This window comes from Prionailurus bengalensis, chromosome E4 (genome assembly GCF_016509475.1).
Source record: "Prionailurus bengalensis isolate Pbe53 chromosome E4, Fcat_Pben_1.1_paternal_pri, whole genome shotgun sequence".
Lineage (NCBI taxonomy): Eukaryota > Metazoa > Chordata > Mammalia > Carnivora > Felidae > Prionailurus > Prionailurus bengalensis.
Window position 1 is genome coordinate 18,377,839 of NC_057360.1, and position 25,324 is coordinate 18,403,162.

General features: G+C 44.1%; 1 protein-coding gene across 3 annotated transcripts in view; it reads left to right on the forward strand.

Moving 5' to 3' along the window:
• PAPPA2 (pappalysin 2) overlaps window positions 1-25,324 on the forward strand; it is a 273,265-nt gene that overhangs the window by 215,374 nt on the left and 32,567 nt on the right. For all 3 annotated transcript variants that reach the window (XM_043569391.1, XM_043569393.1, XM_043569392.1), the window contains 4 exons: window positions 1,625-1,793; window positions 3,218-3,353; window positions 5,061-5,170; window positions 18,624-18,695. In XM_043569391.1, the coding sequence (XP_043425326.1) occupies window positions 1,625-1,793; window positions 3,218-3,353; window positions 5,061-5,170; window positions 18,624-18,695 (487 nt within the window). The remainder of the gene's footprint in view (window positions 1-1,624; window positions 1,794-3,217; window positions 3,354-5,060; window positions 5,171-18,623; window positions 18,696-25,324) is intronic.

Consider the following 25,324-nt stretch of genomic DNA (forward strand, 5'->3'; position numbering starts at 1 on the left):
GAGGCCATGTTCATGCGCGAGAAGGAAGAGCAGTTGTTTCGGGCCCAGTGCTGAGTCGTGCCCCCTCTGAGAATCTGACAAAAGCTGTGAATTCTTTCCAAGGAAGTCATGGACTCGCAAACAAACAAAATGGCCATGGTAATCTCTAGTGAGATTCTTGCCCTTCAGAAGTTCAGGATAAGAGTTTTAAAAGAAACTGTTTTAGAAGAAAATCTGTATGCTGCATCTTCTCCCCTCTCCAGAGAACTAAGAAACAGTGGTAGCATTATCAGTTGTGTTACTGTATTAACACTGATGATCCCAAGTCACTTCTGGGTAGTCCACTGAGTTTGGCATAACTTTTTCTTCCCGTCATCCTACCTGGCGTCTCCCAGTGCGCTTAGAAGTGAGACTTCTCAAGATGAAAGTCTTACATAGAACCCAACTGTAAACAGGTTAGACCCTGAAATGGTATTTATCAAGCTCTCTTGAGAGTAATATATCATATATTGCAAGCATACCTAGTTGTATGGTGTTTCGCTTTATTGTGCTCTGAAGACATTGCAGTTTTTTACAAATAGAAGCCTCATGGCAACACTGAGCAGGTCTATAGGCATCATTTTTCCGACAGCATTTACTCACCTTTTGTCTCTGTGTCATATCTTTGTAATTCTCACACTATCTTAGACTTTTTTTCATTAGTATTGTATTTGTCATGGTGATCTGTAATCAGCAATCTTTGATATTATTATTATAATCATTTTGGGGCACCATGACCCACACCTATATAAGGCAGCAAAGTTAACCGATAAATATCATGGGTGTTCTGACTACTTCACTGTCTGGCCATTCCCCTGTCCCTCTCCCTCTCCTTGAGCCTCTGAATACAGAGACACAATAAAACTAGCATTAGGCCAGTTAATAACCCCACAACATTCTCTAAGTGTTTGGGTAAAAGGAAGAATCACATGTATCTCACTTTATTTTTATTTTTTTATTTAAAAAAAATTTTAATGTTTGTTTTTGTAAGAGAGAGAGAGAGAGAGCACAAGTGGGAGAGGGGCAGAGAGAGACACACACACAGAATCCAAAGCAGGCTCCAGGCTCTGAGCTGTCAACAGAGAGCCCAATGCGGGGCTTGAACTCAGGAACTGTGAGATCACAGCCCTGAGCCAAAGTGAGATGCTTAGCTGACTGAGCCCCCCAGGCACCCCACGCATAGCTCACTTTAAATCAAAATTTGGATATGATTAAGTTTCATTGTTTTTTCATACATAATGCTGGTGCACACTTCATAGACCACAGTAGAGTGTAAACATAGGTTTAAATGCACTGGAGAACAAAAAATTCATTTGACTCACTTTATTGCAATATCTGCTTTCTTGTGATAGTCTGGAGCCAAACCTGCAGTGTCTCCAAGGTATGTCGATACTATACAGGAGCTACTGCTATCACTGATACTAAGTGTATACTACTATTTTTCCTTCCATGATTTGGAAATTAGACTGGAGAGGTAGGACCCATAGCTAACAAGAACGAACTGCTCCCGCCTATTTGCTACTCCTTAGACTTATGGAGAATTCAGTCTTCTCCCATGACCTCCTTGTGGAAGTCTAACAGGCTATTTTGTTTCATGTCTCATCAGCAATTTCCTGAAGATACAGTGCCTGGAGGGTGGCATCTGGGAGCAAGGCAGCTGCGTTCCAGTGGTGTGTGAGCCCCCTTCCCCTGTCTTTGAAGGCATGTATGAATGTACCAATGGCTTTGAACTCAACAGCCGGTGTGTGCTCAGCTGTAACCAGGAAAGCGGAAGGGTAAGATGACTTGAACTTGGTTTTGGAGCAGGCTATGCTCTAATCCTGATGACCCGTCCAAGAATGTTCACCAGAGATGATCTAAATGAATCCCAACAGGCAGGGCCTTCCTAAGTTGGGGTTCTACCCAGTGGTGTTGCTATTATTTGATGGAGAATTCAGAAGAGACCATGTTTTTGGAATAGTTTCTCCTGAGTTTAGAACTTCCTCTTCGATAAAAGGAAAAACCGGATGGGTTGGGTCCCTGGGTAAATTCCAGAAATGCTGGGATTTTGATTTGGCAGTCAGTGTGATTTCCTCCCATGTATGGCCACTGACCTAACCTGGCTATGAAAGCTGGTATCATGTTTTTCAACAGAACGGAGTCCTGAACAGAAACACAAATTCCTCGGCAAAGGCGAGGCAAAAAGCACCGTTTGACTACCATTCTCCCTAGGATTTTGGCGCAAGAGGTCTCAAATGAAAACCACAGTCTTATCGTGGTTACATGATTAAAATCAATGTCAGGTTTGAATCTTTTCAAGTACCACACACATACATGAGGCAGGAAGTTAGGCAGACTTCCTAGGCAGAGATCAATGACCTTGACTGCTCTCCTGGCCCATGTCTATCTCAGTGTCCAGCACTCCAAGGTAAGCACTGCTGGACAGATGTGGAAAGAATATGCCATGAAATGAGACCCCAGAGAAATCAAACACATCCGTTTGCACGGATTGTTTAAGGCCTCAAGGAGTTGGCCCTGGATGAAGGGAGAGTTATCTACAATTCTAAAACCTTGCTTCCTTGGGTTTTGCGATTTGCTGCTATTTTCTCTGTGATCTGCATATAGTATGCTTTGTGATCATTGGGGCTGTAGAGCCAAGAGTTACACAAACCAGCACACCTATGGAGAGAGGGAATAAAACTTTGGTGAGATCAAAAGCAACCGTGATGTGCCCATTCAAGCAGAAAGGCAAAAACACCTTCATAAAGATTATGAATTGGCTTCACTGGATCACACTCCTCTTGAAAAAAATCTGACATTTGCTACAAGCAGCATTGGTGTGATAGTATGGATGAATCGATGCAAAACAACGCCATCTGTGGAAAAAAGTCCAAAAATAGCTACGAATATGTGGGCTACAGTTGACAACTGTCTGAATCCTTCTATCCGAAGGAAAACACATTGTTAATAAATTTCATTAATGACAAGATTGTTCATGATTTCTTCACGTCAACACGCCAAAAAAAAATTGTCTTAACTTTTCTCATTTTTTATTTTTATTTTGTGGTCAGTAACAATATGGTTTATTATGTCAATCGTGTCTTTTAGTCCAGGTCCTAAAAATTGGGGAACACTACCATTTAATCAGACCTCTTTTTCCCCTTTGTTCTAAATGAAGTTAACAAAATAAGAATGGAAATGTTTACTTCTGATATTCTAGGTTCCTATCCTCTGCACTAAGGAGGGACTGTGGACTGAGGAGTTCAAGTTGTGTGAGAACCTACAAGGGGAGTGCCCACCACCCCCGTCGGAGCTGAATTTTGTGGAGTACAAGTGTGAACAGGGATACGGGATTGGTAAGTTTGGGACAAGATGCTGAGTTCTGCTCCCAAGGCATCCTTTTATGAGGCCTCGCTGGATTTGGAGTCAGATCCACTGTCCTCCCTGAGGAGTGGCTGGAGGTGCAAGTTGACTCTTCGGTGCTTCAGTAAAAATGAAATTTATGGCAAACGCATCCGTTTTACTCTTGCACATGTGTGTGCCGTTGGTATTGGTGCTGCTGCTGAGCCGTTTGCAGAGTGTCTGGTCATGTCACCCACTTAGCTGCAGGCGGAGAGTGGATTGATTTGTGGCAGGAGTTGAGTTGTAGTCCAAGAGGACAGGCGAGAATGTGTAGCCACATACCACACATGTCCTGAGTCCCTTCTCTGTCATTTCTGCCCTTGAATCTGGAGCGGGGCGTTCCCTCCTGAAAAGGCCGCTTGGAGATTGCAGGCTTGCATTGCCCTTCGGCCATTCTTTCTCTACAGGGGACCAGGCTCCGGAGCCTCTGGGCAACTTCTGAATCAAGTAATTGCAACTCTGTGGTCGGAGCTGATCTGTAGAGAAGTTGATTCAACTTTGCCCTGGCTGGCCATAAGCATCATAGAAAAGAGATGCTGTTTGTGGCAAACCTTGTAAGGTTAACCCTGAGTTCTGAACTGCACAAGTAAGGAGTAATTTCATGTCATTCTGTGTCACGCCAATGGGTATAATTTGAGTGAATGAGAAAGCTCATTAGTTTCTGAGACGGTTCTTTATCATCTTCAAGCTGCTCTTTGCACCAAGATATCTCATGGCCAGGCACAGAGTAGCAGGGTGCTCAGACTGGGCCTCTTGAATGGTATTTCGTGAGCAAATTCTCATCTCCCCACTGTCTACTTTCTGCATTAAAATGTCAGGTGCTCACATATATAGAGCTCTTAAGAGTCATGTAGCATTTTGAGTTATTTCATAGGTTTGTAAAAAACATAGAAATAGAGATAGCAAGAGCTGCAAAGAAACTTGGAGATGAGCATATCTATAGATGAGGAAACGGAACCCTGGGAGCAAGCCGTCTTTGAATAGAATTTTCTAAGACACTTGGACCCACATACAAGGGAGTAGAGCAAGATTTTCCTTCAGAAGGCTAACACATGACCAAACTCTCTGCTTCTAATTTCCTGTTGCTTTCTCTTTTAAACACATAGGTTTCTTGGCTGCCAGCATAATGTTCAGTGGGGCAACAGACATAAATCTGCCTTCATCATTTCTGGGCCATTTTCCCCCCAGCTAGTACACTTCTTAGGTGATGGTTGCTGTAATTATCAGCCTTCCAGGGATCCTATAAGCAGGAATGATATTAAATGTGCTAAAAGGCATCGGCCAATCAGGATAGTCTTCGGCTGGCCAGAGTCCTAGAGTGGGGTCTTGGGAGTCTTCAGGACCAAGAGTCAAACTTTTAATTGCTGGATCATGCAGGGGTTCAGAGATTGCAGAGGAGGGGCTGTTCTGGACCAGAAAGAGGAGTGGACATCAGGTCAAGGGGAGTTAACGTGGAGCAGTGACCTCTGTCGCAATTAGTGTAGAAGGGTCTCTACAGGTACATGGTAGATGAATGTCAGCCCTGCCTATAACCGTGATTATGTGGTGACTCATAACATAGAAATTAATTGCCCTTAAAAAATCAAAGCTGTCAATTCCAGGATGAAAAAGACTGCGATCTAGGAAGTTCAAGTCTCTGCTGTAAATTTCTGTTCCTTCAGGTGCTGTGTGTTCCCCATCATGTGTGATTCCCCCTAGTGACCCCGTAGTTCTGCCTGAGAACGTCACTGCTGACACGCTGGAGCACTGGATGGAACCTGTCAAAGTCCAGGTGAGGAAAGGGACATTTTTATGTGCCAAGGACGTAAGAGGGCTGAGAAATCCACAACTGACAGCATATTCCCTGGAGTAATTTCCGAGGCTTTCAAAGTATCTTTAAAGCAAACAACCACACGGCTCATTCCTAGAGAGAAAAATTAAAACTCAGGAGGAGAAAAGAGGACACTTGGGGAAAAAAGATGGCCCCTATCCAAAGGACAGTTTAAAAGATAATCTAGAAGGAGGACTTGGAGACATAAGAGAATGGTAATTCAGGAAGGGAAATTGAAAGAGAAAATTACTGCTAATGAAAAGTAGGACAGGAAGACTTTGAGGAAGCCAAAGAAATGAATAAAGATGAAAGAAGGGTGGAGAGGGAAGGATGGCTTGGAAGAGATGGTGATGAAACTGGAAACGGGGAAAGAATGACCACAGGGAGTCCGAGAGAGCTGCCTTCCCTGTCTCTGTCCCCACCCTTTCTGAACCCTGAGATCCTCTCCCAGGGCCATCTGGAGTCCAGTCAGTCGTGGGTAGGACCCAGTACATCGGCGGCCTCTTCTCTGGGCTCTCCGTTTGTTTGTATTCTCAGTTGAAACCCCAAGAATGCCCATCCCTGCCTTTTCTCTCCTCTGGGCCTAGAAGAAGGGCCGCTGTCCGCCCGCCCCCCCCCCCACCCCCGCCCATCTCCTCAGTGCCATTTCCAAGCCATTACCCTGCCTCCTCCCTGGAGTCACCCACATTTGAATCTAATGCCAAAGGAGCAAATCACTCACCACCCTCATCTTCTGTCATCCTCTGACCCTCCAGTCACCTCCTCTTCTCATTTCTTAAACATTTTAGCTCCTAGGTCATAGTCATGTGAGCTGATATTCCTGCATAACTCATTGGTTTCAGTATCCACACACTTGATCCTCCCAGAACCTGGGTTCTCGGTTCCATGGCCTCCTCTCCTCCAGTGATCACCTGTACCTTTCTGACTTTCTCCCCTACACGCTTCCCTTGGCTCACTCTGATCTTGCCACAGTGGCTTCCTCGCTGATTCTTAAACATGCCAGGTACACTCCCACCTCAGGACCTTTGCTCTGCAGTTCCCTCTGCCTAGACTGTTCTTCTCCCAGGTATCTTCACGTCTTGCTCCTTGGCTTTCTTTAGAATTTTACTCAAATTCCAGGCCCTCTTTGACTGTTCTAGCTAAAATTTTAACTCACCTAACACTTTCTGTCCCCCTTTCCCTTTTTTATTTTTTCTCCTTAGGACTTACCATTACCAGGCATATTATATATTTTACTTATGTATCTTATTTACTATCCCTTTCTGTTGCTATAATAAAAAGCCCAAGGAGGGATTATTGTCTGTTCCATTCACTACTATATTCCCATATCCTAGAACAGTGTCTAATATGTAGTAAGTGCTCAGTAAATATCTGAGAGGCGAATAAATGAAAAAGAGGAAGAATAGGCAATACGAAATCAGGATGGAGAAGATCCTGTGGTAACACAGGATCTTCTCCATCCTGATTTCGTATTGCCTAACTTACGTTAGGTATCTCTCCTTAGAATGGGAAGGGTGGGGATGACAGGGAGTCTGGGAGCTTGGTTGCCTTATTAGACTAACAAATGAAATCCTTGGAAGGCTGCTCTCCTAGAGTGACCAAGAGATGGGTTCTAGAGATGTACTGCATTTCATCTGGAAACCGTCCTCAGATTGCTTCTTTTTTCCTCACCAGCTAGTGGTGCTATCTTATCAGCAGGGATTTGTGTCAAAGCAAGAGGATCAGGAAAAATTACTCTTATGTGTGACTCAGGAGAGGGGGACGGGAATGGCGTGCCCCTACGAATTCAATCAGTTATTCATTGGACAATCCTTGATCGGAACTTACTGTGGACCCTGGAATGGGGCTGAGTGCAGGGAATATGGAGATGAAAAAATGATAGTTCTTCTATTTACAAGACTTAAAATCTGGCCATGAAAACAGACATTTATAATAATGCAACACGGGAGGTGGTTTGTTTGTGGTAGAAGGTACTGTGGGAACACCCTGGAGGAAGCAACTAATTCTTCTGTTTAGGAGCTTCAGGAAGGATCAAAGGATGAGGAGGCTTTTCCTCTGGGTCATAAAGTATGATCAAGAGAGGAATGTTCTAGAGGCTTGGGAATGTAAGAAGTTCTCTGTGGCTGAAACCGGGGTATGTGCGGGAGTGAGGGAGAGGGAAGATGGATCCTAGAACGCTGAGATAGGGGAGAGACGGCCGGGCACGATCCTGCAGGGCAGGCCACTGAGCAGGGTGGAGCTCACCAGGAGCCTGAGGGCAGCTTGAAGACTGGACTGGGGTGGGAAGGAGAAAGCCAGAAAACACCTTGCCTGGTTCTCCCATCCCTGGCCTTCCTAAACTTTCTGTGCCACTCCCCACAGTCTGTTGTGAAGGCCTAGCTAGAATTGCAGTGCCTGGAGGAAGAACTCTGGCCACATGTTTCATGGAGCTCCAGAGGGTCTAGACCTTTTCCTTCAGTCCCTTAAACTCAACTTCCTGTGAGGAAAGCCTTCTCTTTCTTCATTAGTAGCTCTAAAGGGGGAAAGGCTTAGGACATTTCAGACCCTTCTCTTCCTCTTGAGAAATCACCTGCTTGAGGAACTCTTCTCCACCCTCTTCACCATGAAGGCATCCAGTGGGAACTTGGAAGGCCAGAGTGCAGGCCTTCCAGTGAGTGGGGGTCTCCTGCTTCCGCTTTCCACGTGGGACATTCAAAGAAGAGCAGTTCAGTTGTCTTCATGAAGACAGCAGGGGCGCCAAATACAGCGACTTTCCTGTTTCCAAACTAGAAAATAATATTCTCTGTTTTCTGAAAGCCTCCTTTTTCTTAGATGTCCTTCACAAGAGTCGTTATTAGTTATTTTCCCTTTTTCTGTAGCTTTTTGTTTACCTTATATTCCTGGCAGCTTTTCCAGTGCTGGGAACCTCGTAGGTGTCTTATAAACATTGGTGGAACGAGCAAAGAAATTCTTGTAGCGCCATTTTCTACTTTGGAAGTAAGTGTCTGTTTCCTCATCAAACTTCAAATTTCATCAGATTTGAGCAGTTCTCTGTGACTACGTGACTATATGTCATCACACCCTTGTCATTTTCAAGTTGTCCACCCCAGAGAGGAAATGCAGACTATTTTTTTTTTTCTCCTTAAGCCAAACATCAAAATCACTGCATATGTCTCGAGTATGGTCTAGTCAGTAAATCCAGATTTTGAAACAGGTTATCCAGGTATGGTTTAAGGATGATAGCATCACAGAAATGTTGTAGACCTTAGAATCCAAATGTGTTAAAAAACGGGGCACCTGGGTGGCTCAGTCAGTTAAGTGTCCACTTTCAGCTCAGGTCATGATTTCACAGTTTGTGGGTTCGAGCCCCGCGTCGGGCTCTGTGCTGACAGCTCGGAGCCTGGAGCCTGCTTCGGATTCTGTGTCTCCCTCTCCCTTTGCCCCTCCTCCGCTCACTCTGTCTCTCTCTCTCTCAAAAAGGAATGAACATTAAAAAAAAAGCCGAGTTTTTACTCATGATCTCTGTTCTTCCTCAGCTGCATAATTTTAGGCAATTTTACTCTTCTGCGCCTCTGTGTCTTGTGTGTAAAATGGACATAATACCTATTTCAAAAGGTGAATGTGAGTATCAGATGAGAAACGCAGGTAGAACTTAGCTTTGTGCTTGATGAAGAACAATCTTTCTTGATCAGTTTCCATTCTTACTGGAGACAGATTGCTTTTCCTCACCACTGTCTGCTCTTCCCATCTGTAATGATACTGCCCTGTTCTTTATGATTTGTGGGTACAACTATACCAATCAAAATTTTCATACTGTTAGAGACACTATTATTTTAGTGGTGATTTTGAGACTTGTGTCCTATTTCTGCGTGAAAACAAAGTGAATTAGCTTCTTCTAATAATGAGGAGGAAAAATTGAGGTAACTCACAAAATGAGCTTCATCCTTACCTTGTAAGACTAATTCGTCCCTTAAAAAAACATCTGAAGGTCAGAATTTCAAAAGCTGGACACAAATGGGGTGCCTGGGTGGCTCAGTTGGTTAAGTGTCCGACTCCTGATTTAGGCTCAGGTCAGGATCTCACAGTCATGAGATTGGCTGATCTCATGTGTGGAGCCTGCTTAAGATTCTCTCTCTCTCTCTCTCTCTCTCTCTCTCTCTCTCTCTCTCTCTCATTCTCTCTCCTCTGCTTCTCCCCTGCTTATGTGCACGTGCACAAAAAGAAAAAAACTAAAAAACATTTTTTTCTCTCAAAAAATTTAGTAAAAAAATGGAACATATAATTGATAACATTTTCTCCTGAATCCCCAAATCAATATTCTTTGTGCCAAAAGAAAACCCAGAGTTAATCCAGTAGTTCACATGAATTATCATAGAATGGCTAAACAAGCTGTCCTTTGGGCATCTCTCAACAATTTCATGGATATAATGGAATAAAGGAGTATTGCTTACAAAAAAAAAAGCTTACATGGGATGCTGTTTTTCTTCCTTTAAAAAAAATTTTTTTTTGAACGTTTATTCATTCTTGAGACAGAGAGACAGAGCATGAGTGGGGGAGAGGCAGAGTGAGAGAGGGAGACACAGATTCCGAAGCAGGCTCCAGGCTCTGAGCTGTCAGCACAGAGCCCTACTCGGGGCTCGAACCACAAACCGTGAGATCATGACCTGAGCAGAAGTCGGACATTCAACCGACTGAGCCACCCCGGCGCCCCTCAGGATATCAAAACTTTACCGTAACAGAAAACAAGAGAAAGGGGTCCATGGAAGCCCTGGGAATGGGGACGAAGTTATTGTTCTTATGTTCCCAGGTCCTCAGAAGGTTATACACCAGCCACAGATGATTTCATGATGTCTGCTATTTTGTGGCACCCAGCAGCTCGTGAGGGGTGGGAAAGCTAACTTTGTCCTCATAAATAAGAAGCAAAGCAGTTGTATTTAATGAAACTCTTCATCAAGTAAAATCCCTGTAACTTACACCGAATCATCTTGGGGGAGGGTCCATATCGTACTCAATGTAGAGTGTTGGTGTCCTTAAGAATTCACGTGGGCAGTTTGTAAGAGGAACAGAGCTGGGCTCCCCCTTCAGAAAGGCTGGTGACGCCGTGGGGCACGCCAGGTAATTCCGCCGGAGTGCTTCGAGAGACACTGCTGTTACAGAATAAAGTACTGACAACATAAATATTTTAAGTACAAGCACGCCTGTCTGGAGCCTGGCTCATTTGTTTAGTAAGTGGTGATCTCCTTATTTCGTGCGAATCCCTATCTCCCATTCTTCAAATACCTTTTTATCTGGCAGGACTACAGAGCAGATGAATTGAGTTGTGTCATTTTCTCTAGTCTGCTTCCAATGACTTCATCCTTTGTAATAAAAATGATATCTTACGTTTGGATAACACTTTATTGTTTTCAACGTTGTGTGGATATATAAAATATATGTTTTCATATATTTAGAATTCCATTTTAGTCTTCTCACAAACTAATAAACTAGGAAAGCAGGATTTGATTATCCTTGTTTTACCGATAAACTTGATGTTGGATGATCCGTCCAAGCTTGCACAGCTAACAAGCGACGGAGAAAGAAGCACAAGCGACTTGTCTGATTCCAAATCCAATGTGATTTTCCCCCGAATCACCCTGTTTGCCGTAGTCGCTTCTTCCCCGCCTAGTGTGTGTTTGGATCAGCAAGTAGAAAAGAAGTCAGTCCTCTCAACTATGAGAACCCCCGCACTTCTCTTCCTTCTCCATAAAGTCTAACAAAAATCATTCAGAGAGACAGTTCCCTGTAACACTATTATTCCTTGTTGGGAAAGAGATTGTTTTTAAAGAGCAATCAAGTATACTTTCTAGATACCCACAAGGTTTATTTGCCTTCCTCTGGGAAGTTCTGCTGGTCTTTATTCCTGCAAATGATACCTGACTCCTAGAATCATATACTTTTTGGTAAAGGAAGAATTTCTGAGGACTTAGGTATCCTGGGGTTTTGATGAAAAACAACTCTACGTAGCAACTGGCATATAGAAGAGTGAGATCCTTCTGGGTTCAGGTGCTTACCCCTCGGTCGCTTCTGTCTGTGCATCGGCGAGGGTGACGATAATATTATCTGTCTTGCAGAGCTGTTATAAGAGTCAATTATAACACTTTTGAAATGTCTTGCATGGATTTTAGCATATAGTTCTGAATTCAGTAAAAATGAAATTTCACTTCATTTAGTACAAATCTTACCTTTGGAAATTTCCTTCATCTCTGAACAGATATTACCAGCTATCTCTATGAAAAAGAAACGTATCATTCTATGAGTTCTGTACTTTGCTTATTTGTGTGTGTACATGTGTGGGTGTAGACAGAAATGTATAGATCATTTGTCTTTAAAACAGTTTTTTTTTAATGTTTATTTATTTTTGAGAGAGAGAGAGAAAGAGAGAGAGAGAGAGAGAGAGGGAGAGCAAGGGAGGGGCAGAGAGAGAGGGAGACACAGAAGCCGAAGCAGGCTCCAGGCTCTGAGCTGTCAGCACAGAGCCCCATGCAGGGCTCGAACCCACGAACCGTGAGATCATGACCTGGGCCCAAGTAGGATGCTTAACCAACTAAGCCACCCAGGTGCCCCTTGTCTGTCTTTTTCCTGTCCCTTTTACAAATGGGGCTGGGAAGAGAACTAATGGCCATTTATTGTTTCCTATTTGAACATTGACTAAAGAAGCAACTTCTAACAGCTTTCGTTGGGAGACTGAAAGTAAGGATGAAAATTACTGTGACTTCTAAATGTTTCATGGGCATGCTGAATGTGGGGAACAAGAGGTAGGGATGTGAAAGGCTCAGATGGACTTTCTGGGTCTTTTGTTTTTGTAAAGGTATCTTCCTCCTTCACTTACTACACACAGAGACCTAGACCTTTCCATGGTGGCGACATCAGCAGAGAAATATCCTGGCAGAAAGAGAGGACACCAACAAAAGGGCTTCTTGGCAGTCAAACAAAGGCCTGCCAGTCAAGGTGACCGAGCAGTGGAATCTGGCAGTTGGGATGCAGGGCACAGCCACATGCCCAATCGGTACCACTGCTCGCATCCAGGAACCAGAGCTTTTGCCCCACTGCCTCCCGCATGTCTCAGGCACTGTGTGGACACCCGACTGTCTGGGGAGCCTGAGCTGAGCGTGTGGGAGGAGCTCCCCTCAGACTTTTGCTGGGAGCACATCCCTGTTCTTCCTCATCTTCATTTTTTCCTTTTTCTTTTTTTTTTTTTTTTCTGTCATTCTACCCCTAAACGGTAAGATTCTCGAGGGTAGGAATGATCTGCTCGGCACATTGCTCTTTTCATCCATTGCTGGATGAAGAGAGTGGCTCCTGGCTCCACAGAGCTCTTTCTCAGGGCAAACCTTTTGATTTTTCCAGAGGCCTCTGTAATGTTGAATTTTTATGACTGTCTTTAACCGCTATGTTGAGAGGGTGTTTTATTCTATCTTGAGACTTACCATTTAAAGTAGGAAAATTAACATTTTGACTTACGCTGTAAAGCATTGGTCCTTCAAGAATCCGATTTCATGGGGAGGTGATTTTTTTATACATAATGTGGCAATTGTTTGCATGTAAATGAGCGTTTCTAAATTATACTTGAAAGTGTTCCGTTCTGAAGTACAAAAGCATCCATCATAACATCTCATTTCCTCTGTTGGTTTGCTTCATAAATTCATTTTGTCACAGACCAAACAATGCTTTTCTTTCTTTAGTATATCACAATTAGGAATTAGTGAGGTCCAAACTAATGAGATTTTCCTGTGGCTACACATGTGAGGTTTGCAAAGGTTGTCAACACTGCAGGGAATCCCTCCCTCAGCTCCCCAACTCTTCACTAGAGTTGCTCGAGTCAAAACAAATCTTGTAATTTCTGACTTTGTTTTCCCAAATTGGCCCCCAAAGGATTAATAATTCCTTAAACAAAAACAAAACATTTTAAGAGGGAGAGAGAAGCAGGAAGAGAGAAAGAAGACGGTGCCCTCCAGGAGCCATCGTGTCCGACTAGCTCGTCTCACCCTCCTGTGTGTCTCATGTCCCGATCCTTGCTGTCATCCCCCACAGTGTCCTCTCGATGGGCACAATTGTGTAAGAGCTCCAGTGACCCTTGCCATACACACATTAGCGGGAGAGCAAATCCCTCAGATATGAGTCATGAAAAAGCCTTCTTTTTCATCAGTTTCAAGTATGGAAGTATCTGCTTTCTGTTTGAGTGCGTCTCGAGGCCTCGAGTCCAAGACAGTCTTGGGAGGGGGTGGTGCGGAAGAAGTTGAAAAGCAAACTGCAGGGTAACGTGCTACTGTCCAGATAAACAAGGCAAAAACAGTGCTGTGCTTCGCTTAGGGTTGCATACATTTGTAGTCATAAGGAAATGGTCACAGACCTGGGCAGCCGCAGAACTTTGTTGGGGCGGTGCGATTAGCCCATTCTGTCAAGTAACTATTCCTGATAAAAAAAAAAAAAAAACAATTGAGCAATTCTGTGTTAGACCTTAATGTTGGCTAACTATCAGTCTTGTGACCTTTAGTGAGATGTTTAACCAGGCAATAGCCTTCAATTGCCTTATGACCATCCTAATAACCCTTAACTGGTCTTCCTTTCCTTCCTCCCTTCTCTCTCTCTCTCTCTCTCTCTCTCTCTCTCTCTCTCTCTCTCCTCTGTCCCTCTCTCTCTGTGTCTCCCCCCTTCTACTTTCCCTTTGTTCTTCCCATTTTCCTTTTTACTTTAAAAAATTTTTGAAATGGCCTGAGAGAAAATCTTTACACTGGTTTTCCTCGTGACTGCTTTCCTTTTGGAAAGTTCAAAACAAATCTTTGTTCACAATCAATTCACCTGAAAAGTGGCTTGCTAATAGTGTAATAGCAATAATAATCATATAAAATTGTAAAGAAATAATAACTTAAAAGTTCAGAATAGTTATGAAGCACCTGGGTGGCTCAGTCGGGTAAGCATCTGACTTAGTTTAGGCTCAGGTCATGATCTCACGGTTTGTGAGTTTCAGCCCCGCCTCGGGTTCCCCGCTGATAGTACAGACCCTGCTTGGGATTCTCTTTCTCTCCCTCTCTCTCTCTCTCTCTCTCTCTCTCTCTCTTTATTTCTCTCTCTGTCTCTCCCCTGCTCGCTCTCTGTCTCTCTCAAAATAGATAAATAACTGAAAAAAATTCAGAATAGTTGTTACCAATAAGGAGGAAGGAAGGAGAATGAGGTTGGAGGGCTACATGTAGAGGACATTAATTGAATCTCTAGCGACTTAGGTTCTGGAAGCAGGTACAGCAAATTAAGATTTGATAAGGCTGAACAGAGGATATAAGGATGTTCTTTCAATTACTTTCTATAGCTTTTTTTAAATTTTTTTTAACGTTTATTTATTTTTGAGACAGAGAGAGACAGAGCATGAACGGGGGAGGGTCAGAGAGAGAGGGAGACACAGAATCTGAAACAGGCTCCAGGCTCTGAGCAGTCAGCACAGAGCCCGATGCGGGGCTCAAACTCATGGACCGCAAGATCATGACCTGAGCCGAAGTTGGACGCTCAACCGACTGAGCCACCCAGGCGCCCCTAGCTTTTCTTTTTTTTAAGTTTATTTATTTATTTATGTAGAAAAAGAGAGAGCACAACCAGGGGAGAGGCAGAGAGAGAGGGAGAGAGAGAATCCCAAGCAGGCTCTGCACGGCCAGCACAGAGCCCGACATGGGGCTTGATCCCACAACCCATGTGATCATGACCTGAGCCGAAACCAAGAGTTAGACGTTCAACTGACTGAGCCACCCAGAGGCCCCAATTTCTATAGTTTTTCAAATGTAATATATACTATCACCATTTGTCAAAAATATTCCAGAAAAAAAGAAAATCAGAGGGAGCTGTTAAAAGATAACTTGAGGCATATGAAAAATCTTGAGTTTATGTGAGCAAAAATCCGTTTGAATTAGTCAGTGTGAAACTATAAATGGTTAGGAGTGCCTCACCAAGAGGAGCTCAGGAGACACTATGGTAGAGAAAAAAGGAAGGAAAGTAAGGAAATCATTGATTGGCTGTAGCTTAAAGCCTCGTTGGCTCTTTGTGATTGGTTGTCCATAGTTTTTAGTTTCATAATCTTGAAGCATGTATAGGCTTAGATCCTGGGTCGCTTACGTAGACCACCATGGCATCAGAGACACTTCAGTCTAAAAGCTCCCTTGTTGAATTAAGTTAACTCATCCCACCAGGAGTTAGCCCTTCTCCTTATCTTCTTACTGTTTCGTTCCTCTCTCACATCTCACCACCACAAACTTGCCCATAAACTTTAAGGCCTGAAGCGTATTTGAAATTCTCCTCCCGTTTTGATCAATAAGTAGTAGTTCGGTTAATGGCACATGCATATCTTTTCTTACGGGATGAACAACGTTCATAGGCCAGAAAATAGAGGAGAATTCTGGAGCTCTAACTATTTAGTGGTTGACAGATGCTTGTAAAACATCATCTCTAAGTCACTGAGGTAAGATGTAAGAGTGGGAGATGGTCCCTATTCTCAAGAATTTTGCAATCTAGAATGGTCTTAGACCCAGGTACCAGAAGCTTTTGCAATTTTATGGAGATTAAGGAAGAAGCCAGTTTGAATTCATCTCAAGAGAGAGAGAGAGGGAGAGCAAGAGGGAGAGCGAGATTAAAGAATTATTGAGATGGGTATTCTCAGTTCTACTACATGTATTTATTCTACAGATAATAGTTGCATGTGTGTGAAATGATTTATACATAGCATTGTTTGTTAGAGCAAAAGACTGTAAATCACCTAAATATCCATCAGTATGGGCCTGGTTAAGTATATGAGATCTTATACATGCAATGAAATACTATGTAATCAATGGAATGCAACATTCCAGAACCCCGAGAAACACTGTGAAGTGGAATAAAGGTAAGCAAGCAAACAACAGACCAAAGTACAAAATAAAATGACAGCATCTTAGAATTTGTGTGAGGAGATAATTTCATGCATGTATGTTTGCATATGCGTAGAACGCCTCTGTAATGATACAAAACACAGAAAATCAAACCGAGGAACTTGGGTGATTGGGGATCAGGAATAGGAGGGAGACTGTGCACCTTTCATACATTTTATATTTTATTCTGTGAATCTATATCACACGATAATAAAATTACATAAGAATACAAAGATAGAAAACATCAGTCAGAGATAATAGGACAAAAGAGCATCAAAGAAAACGCATCAAAAGTAAAGACAGACTCTTTTCCTTTCTTTTAAGTCCCTTTGCAATATATCCTTAGAATTTCTAAAGTGTTATTAACAAACCAACACTCCTGCATTTATTTATTTGCTTGTTTATTTATTTATCTATTTATTTATAACTTAAGTTTATTTATTTATTTTGAGAGAGAGAGATAGAGCAGGGGGTGGGCAGAGAGAGAGAGAGAGAGAGAGAATCCCAAGCAGGCTCCATGCTGTCAGCACAGAGCCTGATGCGGAACTTGAACTCACAAACCATGAAATCATGACCTGAGTAGAAATAAGAGTCGGACACTTAACTCCCCAGGCACCCCCAAACTCCTGCATTTATCGAAGAAGTGATTGGGGTAGAAGGTGTAGTGGGCATAAGAGAAGCTGGCACAGTCAGTTCAGGGTGTCCTGGCGAGTTCTGGCCATAGACATCATGTGAGGCTGCCAAGGCTACGTATCCTCTAATGGGGAAGCACTGACAATTTTTCCAGCTACCTTCCCCACAGACTTTGACCTCTTTGAGGGCACCAACTCTGGTTCCTAGTGAGTGAAGCATGTATACATTTCAATGTCTGACTGTTAAGAATGGGGAATTGGGATCCTTAGGGAATGTGGTGCTATGAGAAGGAAAATACGTATTGACCTCTCAAGGGTACAACTTCCTGTTTGACGCTATTAGCATTATCTGGTAACAACAACGGAAGCGTAAAACACTGATATTTCAAATACTAGAAATTGAATCCCTTGCTAGCTAAAAGAGTTCCCCTGATACTGGGTTTAAAACATAAACAAGAATCCTTTCTAGGTAGCATAGCCATTGTTTATATGCAAATGCTGCTTAAGTGGCTGTTAGTGCAGAATACATCATTTTTTAGTAGGCCGACCCCCATTATGTATTTGTATAATCCTCTATAATCCTTTTTTTCCCAGTGCAATGAAAACTTAAACCAAGCCACTTTCTATAATTACAGTGTAGAATTTAGAATATCAGAATTCGTTAGGATTTATGGTATAACCTCCCCTTTAGGGAGGCTGTGAAAGAGAAATTTTAGTTTATACTAGTACAACTCTAGAAAAATCTCGCAGCTCCCTATTCTCGTAACTACAAGGTATATATTCATATACCTACATGTTAATATATGCAAATGTCTCCAATTTGATTACCACATAGTCTTAACATTCTAGAACATATAATTTCTAATTACTAGAGGTGCTATCTTGCGGAAAGCTCATATCTCACAATGTATTCTTTTTCTTCTGATTGCACTGTGTTCCTATCACACTGAATTAAAACGTGAGTATGAAAGTCTACAAATGGTTTGGGTTGATGGGCTACAGAGAGAATCAATCTCCTTTTCTCCCTGAAGCCTCCTATGGGACTTTTTCTTTTCCTGAAATGTTTCTTTTGAAATTTTAAAATCCAAAAATTAAAAGGGAAAAGCTCAATGAAAATGGGTTGTAATTATTATTCAACAAAGAGTAGATGAGTATTTGTTTCAGCGCACATCTGGAAATGGCTGTTGGGACAGGGACAGTCACCGGTGTTTAATATGAATGAATGTGTTTTTGCTGTCACCAGCTTGATGCGGGTGCCATTTTGAGCCACAGTGGTGTCCCATTAACTGTGTCTGCCCAGCAGAGACCTTTTATTTCCCAGGAGGAGGGGATAAATGGTGCTAACAGGAGCTACAGATTTGATCCACTCACCCTCCAGCCCCTGCTTGGCACTCACGTCTTCTTGCCTAGGAGTCTTGAGATCCGTGTTTAGTTCATGACTCTTCTTGTGAAGCTATACTGCTCAGCCTTTAAAAATCCGTGGTGCTTCCTTGTCAACCCAGCCATCTCACAATTTCTTGTAATGTTATTTAAAATTTCAAGACAAATAGAAAAAAAATACTCTGCCTGGAACCAAATTACACTCATTACAACACTGAGGATGCTTTCTAAAATTACACCTGCACCTCTCTGGAAATTTTGATACGTTGGGGAGGGTGAAGGAGGATGAAGAGTATGAGAGTTCCACCTCGGCACCATCTGGCAAGTTTAGCACTTCCACGGGCAAGTCCGGCTGGCTTCGGACCCCTGTGTGGGGCACAGCTGGGGTCTCCCTCCTCAGGGAACGGGTTTGGGCTGGTGGGGTGAGCTCAGGATTTTCCCCTTCTCTTACTGACCAGGGGTCCTTGTTTTTGTTTTCTGTTCTCTCCACCTTCCCTTCAGAGCATCGTGTGCACTGGACAGCGTCAATGGCACCCACCCCCCTTCCTCATCCACTGCATCCAGTCGTGTGAGGTAAGCCTCCTGCCCCTCCCAGACCCACACCAGAGTGGTCTGGTCTGCTTCACTCATGGGGACCTGAGTCTTTCTAATGCAAGGTCTTGCTACTATGCCCTTGGTTTAATCTCTTAAATTTAGCTCTCTAATTTTCAAATTACAGATATTAGGATTTCTTTCTTTCTTTCTTTCTTTCTTTCTTTCTTTCTTTCTCTCTTCCTTTTTTCTTTCTTCTTTTTCTCTTTCTTTCTCTCTTCCTTTTTTCTTTCTTCTTTTTCTCTTTCTTTCTTTCTTTCTTTCTCTCTTTCTTTCTTTCTTTTTCTTTTCTGCAAAATCTCCAGAGTCTCATTTTAAATGACCTAATAAAAAATAGGTTAAAAAGCAAATCAGAATGTTATACGGTTTTGAGATTCTGTAACTGGACCTTACTCGAGCTTAGTTAGATCAGAGCTTTGCAGACCGATGGTGGCCTACAGACAGGTTTGTTTGGCCAGCACCGTCTCTGAAAACAATTCTGTTCTGGTTGCCAATATTTAAAAACTGGGGTTTTGCATAACATTTGTGTATGTATATATAACATCACACACCCACGTACATACATACTCCAGATCAAAATCAATATCAAACACTGCTGATATGTCTCTTGGAAAACAAGACTATCTGGCACCGTGGCAACAGTTAGCTAGACCTGAGTAACAGCTACAGCCCAAAAGGCAGCTGCTCTCTCGGTGAGCAAGATGCTCCCCTCTCCCTGCGGCTCCTTACCTAGTGGGCATCCCTGGTGTATGTCAACTGCTTGGGGCGTGCAGGTATCTGTTTGCAACGTCTGAGGTAGACCTGTAACCCCCTGTTGGTTAACTCAAACCAGACCTTTACTTCCTCAGGGAATCCTATGTACTTCTTCACACAGGTTCCCTTAGCTAGATTAACGCGAGTTATTGCAAAGAAGAGTCAAGACTGAGGCAGAGCCTTACAGACAGAGAATGACCTAGGTATCCTGGCATGGGGAAGAGGGGACACCTCTCTTCTCTCCCTACCCCCCCCCCTCTCTCTCTCACACACACACACACACACACCATTTAAACCCTCTCACCCCAGGAATGGCCACTCAGTCACAGTAGGTTTTGCCATTCAAGTTTCTCACTGCGAGTAATTAAACCACTTAGCAGTGATACTTGGGTAATTCTGGTTGCTCCTTGTGTGCTAGCGAGAGCCATTGAACTGCCCCTGATTTCTAACACCCTCCCCCCTACACACGCATCCAACCCACATGCTTATCTATCCCTCGATTCTTCTGTATCTCTGTTTCTCTTTATCCAATTCTGGGAAACTGGGATCTACATGAGGCCAAAGAGGGGGAAAGGGTGGGGTTTGAGACAAAGGGAAAACTGGGTGGGGAAATGATACCAATAAAATAGCATTCTGAGAGTCCATCAGGAAAAATGCTAGTGGAGAGTATGCTTTGTTACGGCGCGGGCCAACAAAACAGCTCATCTTCTGCCATCATTAGAAAAACAGATGGCAGTGGGGTGGGGAGGAGGGGCAGTGACTCATCCACTGGGCAGGGGGTAGAAAGGGGGAAGAGGAGGCCAAGGGAGGAGGGAGATAAACAGACAGAGGACTCAGAACTGGGAAGAGATCAAAGGGATCCTGAGAATTCCCTTCTGCTGCTTCCATGTGTGATGGCAGGAGGGAGGGTGGGTGACAGGGCTGGGAGCTGGCTTCCGTGTTTCCCAGAAGGTTACAACACAGAGCTTTCCTCGTGTGTCTTCCCCTCCTCCCTGCACCCCCAACGCATCCTCCCGATCCCTTATCCTGAGCTTCCTAGGCTCCTGTCAGTCCCTTTGTTGATGTGACAAGGAACAAAACTCCACTCCCTCCTCCGATTCCCCTGCCCACCCACTACCACGCACAGCTGAGCCTCAAGTGGTTCTCAAAGTGTGGCCCCAGACCAGCACAATTGGCATCTCCTGGGAACCTGTTAGAAATACACATTCTCAGGCCCCGTCCCACACCTACTGAATTGGAGACTCTGGGAGTGGGGCCCAGAAATCTGTGTTTTTAACAGGCCTCCAGGTGCTTCTGAAGAGTTCCGAAGTCTGAGAGCCACTGCCGTGGCCACCATGGGAGGAGTCAAGAAGGTTCCCAGCCTGTGGAGCCCCAATTTGAAGCTCTCTTTGTCCGGGAGTAATTCTAGCCAACATTAATTCCATTCTGAGTATACTACAGTATTTCCTGGGGCTCTCTGGTTAGGAAAAGGTTTGAAAGGATAAGATTTTGCTTCTGGTGTCCCAGCAGAGGCTAGGAGGAGGAGAAAAAGAAAGAAAAAAAAAAACCACGTAAGGGTGGGAGGAAGAAGCAAAGAAAAAAGGAGTATCAGTGCCCACTGGAAAGGAAAGGAATCGAGTCAGACAGGGGAGGAGAAGGGGAAGAAACTCTGAAGAAGTAAGTAAGAGATGCAGAGAGGGGGTGAGACTGGGAGAGAAAGGGTGAGAGAGGCTGGAACTGGTCACTTGGCAGAAACCTAATTCTTTCCTGGAAAAAGTCGGCTAAATATATTAGGGGCAACTGAAGAGCGTCAAAGACAGACGGAGGGAAAACAGACGCAGAGGCAAGATAAACCAAAGAGGGCTCGGTGGATGAGAAGTTTTTAAAAAGTGCTGCACAGAAATCTGAGCTCAAATTAGACATTGGTTCCCCGGTATCTAGAAGGAGTTTTCCTTTTTTTTTTCCCCCCCCTCTACGATACCGAGTATAACTGTGAGATGTCCCCTTCAGACATCCCGCCTGGGCAAAGCTGAGGACCTCACACTTCATTCCGCTCAGTGAGCCCAGGACAGTGAGACCATCAGCTTGCTAGCCTACCAACCATGTCCCGCTTCGTGTCATTTCTGCTCCTTGGTGCCCTGTCCCCTTTGCCACAAGCTTGGGTTTTCCGCCCTCCATCATTCTATGCCTCTTGCGTTCTTTAAGAGACAGCTCTGAGGTTTTCTCTGCCGGCTCCTGTGTAAATAACGCCGCCTTCTCATCGTCACCTGTGTTCCCGTTGTCTGAGCCGGAAAACGTGCATACTACGTATCTGCAGCCCAGACCTGTTCGTACATTAAATTAGGGTTTTCTGGTTGTTTCTCGAAACTCAACCTGAGCCTCCTGGTGTTTTCTAGTTCTTTTGTAAGCTACGCATGAGCAAGGAATGGTAGCTTTGTGGGTGGAGAGATTTTGGACAGCGTAGGTTCAAATCCTGGGCCGGCTGAGCGGTGTGAGCCTTCGAGTCTTAATCGGTGTTGGCAAGTGGGGACAACAAAGCTATTTTAAGGAGCGGTGGCAAGGAGTTAATGTGATAATGTACATGAAGCGCTTAAGCATCTGCCCTGTCTGGTTCATAGTCAGTGGTTATAAAGTAGTGGCATTTGTTGGGAACCATTAGCCACTTTGTGAGCACTCCCTGAATGAGTAGAGCAGAAAGCACAAGGCTGAAGTGCTGATGTGGTCTCTAGAGGCGTAGGTGCAAAGTCTGATCGGAAAAGGGACAGAACAACAGGAGGGAAGTGAGACCGGCCATTCCCGTGGGAAGCCCCTGAGATCCGTAAGTCACAGACCGCTTGGAGACGGCTGCCGTGTCCACTCAGTCACCAGGTCAGTGGTGAGCCGATCATCACGTGAGCAGCTCTCCACACCCTGCTGTCGAGCCCCCCAGCCCCCCTCGCTAGGGCCTCAGCATTCCCTACCTGGGCTACTGCATTGGGCTCCTAACTGTTCTTCCTACTCCCAGACCGGTGCTCATTAAAATTACAGACAAGTATACAAATCGTCTAGGACAACTGTGCAGAAAACAAACACTTACTCTGCCAAACACTCGTCCAATAAAGTGTACTCTTTTCCTGGCATGGCAAGAGAAAGAGAGAGGGAAGGGGGCGTCTTCGTTTTGTGGGTGATAATTCCATCCACGAACACTAGGATACTGTCAGATCACATGTGTTATCCTCTCTCCCTCCCCCCCCCACCCCGTTCCTTCCTTTTCTTCCTTCCTTGCTCTTTCATAAAGTCCTATTTATTAATTCTGCCAAAGTCCACAGCCCTAGGTTCCACTTAGACTAAGAACACCTTGTGTTGCAGGGAATGTGGCTGGGAATAAAGACCACACTCGCAGCCCCTTTTTGGGTAGAAGAGATTAATTTCTTTCCTGCTGGATGATTAAAATTGAGTGCCCATTGACCTATGTTTTGGGGCTGCTTTTTCCACAAGCGTGTATTTCCTGCAAGTTTATTGTCAGCAGCCCCCATTTGGGATTACGGTTTCTGATATTCTCTCTTCAGCCCTTTGCTGTTTTGTGTAGAGTTGTGCCCTTCCTGTTCCAAACGCAGGAACTGTGAAGGACAGAGGCAGAATTGTGTTAGAATAATTAGGATCAAATGCCGACTCTACACTTGCTAACTATGTGGGGACGGGGTCTTATTGATATAATTATATATATATTAAGACTGACGTGGGGCAGCTGCATGGCTCAGTCGGTTGAGCGTCTGACTTCGCCTCAGGTCTCACAGCTTGTGAGTTCGAGCCCCCCGTCGGGCTCTGTGCTGACAGCTCGGAGCCTGGAGCCTGCTTCGGATTGTGTGTCTCCCTCTCTCTCTGCCCCTAACCCACTCGCATTCTGTCTCTGTCTCTCTCAAAAATAAATAAACATTAAAAAAATGAAAAAAAAAAAGACTGATGCAACAGTCAGCTTACACCCGGTTTCTATCGTTATGAGTGTTTATTATTTACTATAGGTAGCCATGGTTAATTGATGTTCCTCAGGCTTCCAGTAAACTTAGGAAGCCTTTTAAGATTCCTAAGGAATTCCTTGGGAATTTCAAGGGAGTCTCTCTGGGCATTAGCTGCCATTTCTGCTAACAACTCTTATACATACACTTGCAAATGCCTATCACTTCACTTACCACATCGTTTCAAGATTATTGGATAGATCCATCCTTCCAACAGACTACAAGCTCCCAAGTGGTCAGATGTGTGCTTTATTTCCTTTTGTATCCCTCTGAAACATATAACCTAATTCTTCAGTGATACCTGCTTCTATGCCCCTAAAGGCAAGGACAGAGATTTGAAGGTCGAACTTTGACTTTCAGAGTCTTAAACTGAAACAGATTGGATCAGGCTTCTGAGAAGCAGCGCAGTGGAAGTAAAGGCAGGGAAGAAATAGGAGAAGTGAAGCACAAAAACCCTGCCGTGCACGGAATCCAAAGGGCTTGCGACAGATCCGGTGAGGGCCACGTGGACTAGCAGAAGAAAGGCCATCTGGGGCTTGGAGGCAGGCTTGAACCTCGTTTCCATCCTTTATTGCACGACTCCTTGGGCAAGTGAGCTACCTTCTCTGAATCTAAGTTCCCTCAGCTTTCAGTTACATGGATGTAATTTATCTTTCAAACTTGTTGGTCAGAAAACTATGGAGGCGCAACCCACGGGGATGTAGCTTGGGGCCTTCTGAGAGGTCACACTTCAGTAGAGTGTGGGTCATGCTAATTCAGAAATAGCTGCAACCCTCCCCCCCCCCCCCCCGTTTCTGGGAATTTTGGATCTGAATCAAAAGATTAAGATTTTGGTTAGATGTTTGATCTTAATCGTGCCCACGGGTCCTTCTCTTAAAGAACCTCTCTTCCGGTTTGTGGCCTCTTCGGTTGGCCTTGATGTCTTACCCGGTGGATGGGTTGCACTTTGGGAATCTGTTGGCACTGTCCTTCCTTGGCGTCAGTTCCAGGCCGGTCCTGCTTTTGGTTTTACTACTTTCATCCTGGTCCCAGCTGGCAAGAGAAAACTCAGACTAAGCTAGGGTAGATAGGAGAGTCGGAACATGATAAAGGGTGTGCAAACGCCTATTGTATGAATGTTCATTAAACAGCAATTGAGTGTGTGATAAATGTTAATGGGATTTCATCTATCTGTAATACTGAGTGGCTTCTGTTTCAGAAGGAAAGTTATGGTTTTTGCCACTGTTCTTTTTCATATGCCAGTGACGGGCAGGACCCACGGCTGTGCGTATACCCTGAGGGGGGAAGGGGCCAGGCAGATCTGGAGGGAGATTTGGTTAAGGATTGCTGATGAAGATTCTCTGATGCCCTATCTAAGCCATTCTGATGTTCTTGAAGGAATGAGGAGCCCTTAGAAAACCGGAAGCGAAGCTGTGTGGTATATACTGTTTCACTCAACCGACTGAGCCACCCAGGCACCCCAATATATACCATTTTAAAGGCAAAGGGGGTTGAACAATAATGGCTATGTGCCTGCAAGTGTGATTTTCTACTAGTAACAGTTCTAAGTTCCAAGTCCATGTCCTATACTGAAAGGAACATGCCCTCCCTTCCAACTGTCTTGTTTTGTGACAGAATGATTTGTCAGAGAGATAAAGGAGAAATCACTTCTTTTTTATTTAAAAAAATTTTTTTTCATTTTATTTATTTGAGAGAGAGAGTGAGAAGATAGGGGCAGGGGAGAGAGAGAGAGAGAGAGAGAGAGAGAGAGAGAGAGTCTTAAGCAGGCTTCATGATCAGTGCAGAGCCTGATGCGGGGCTCGATCCCACGACCCTGGGATCATGACTTGAGCTGAAACCAAGTTGGACACTCAACCGACTGAGCCACCCAAAGGCCCCAAGGAG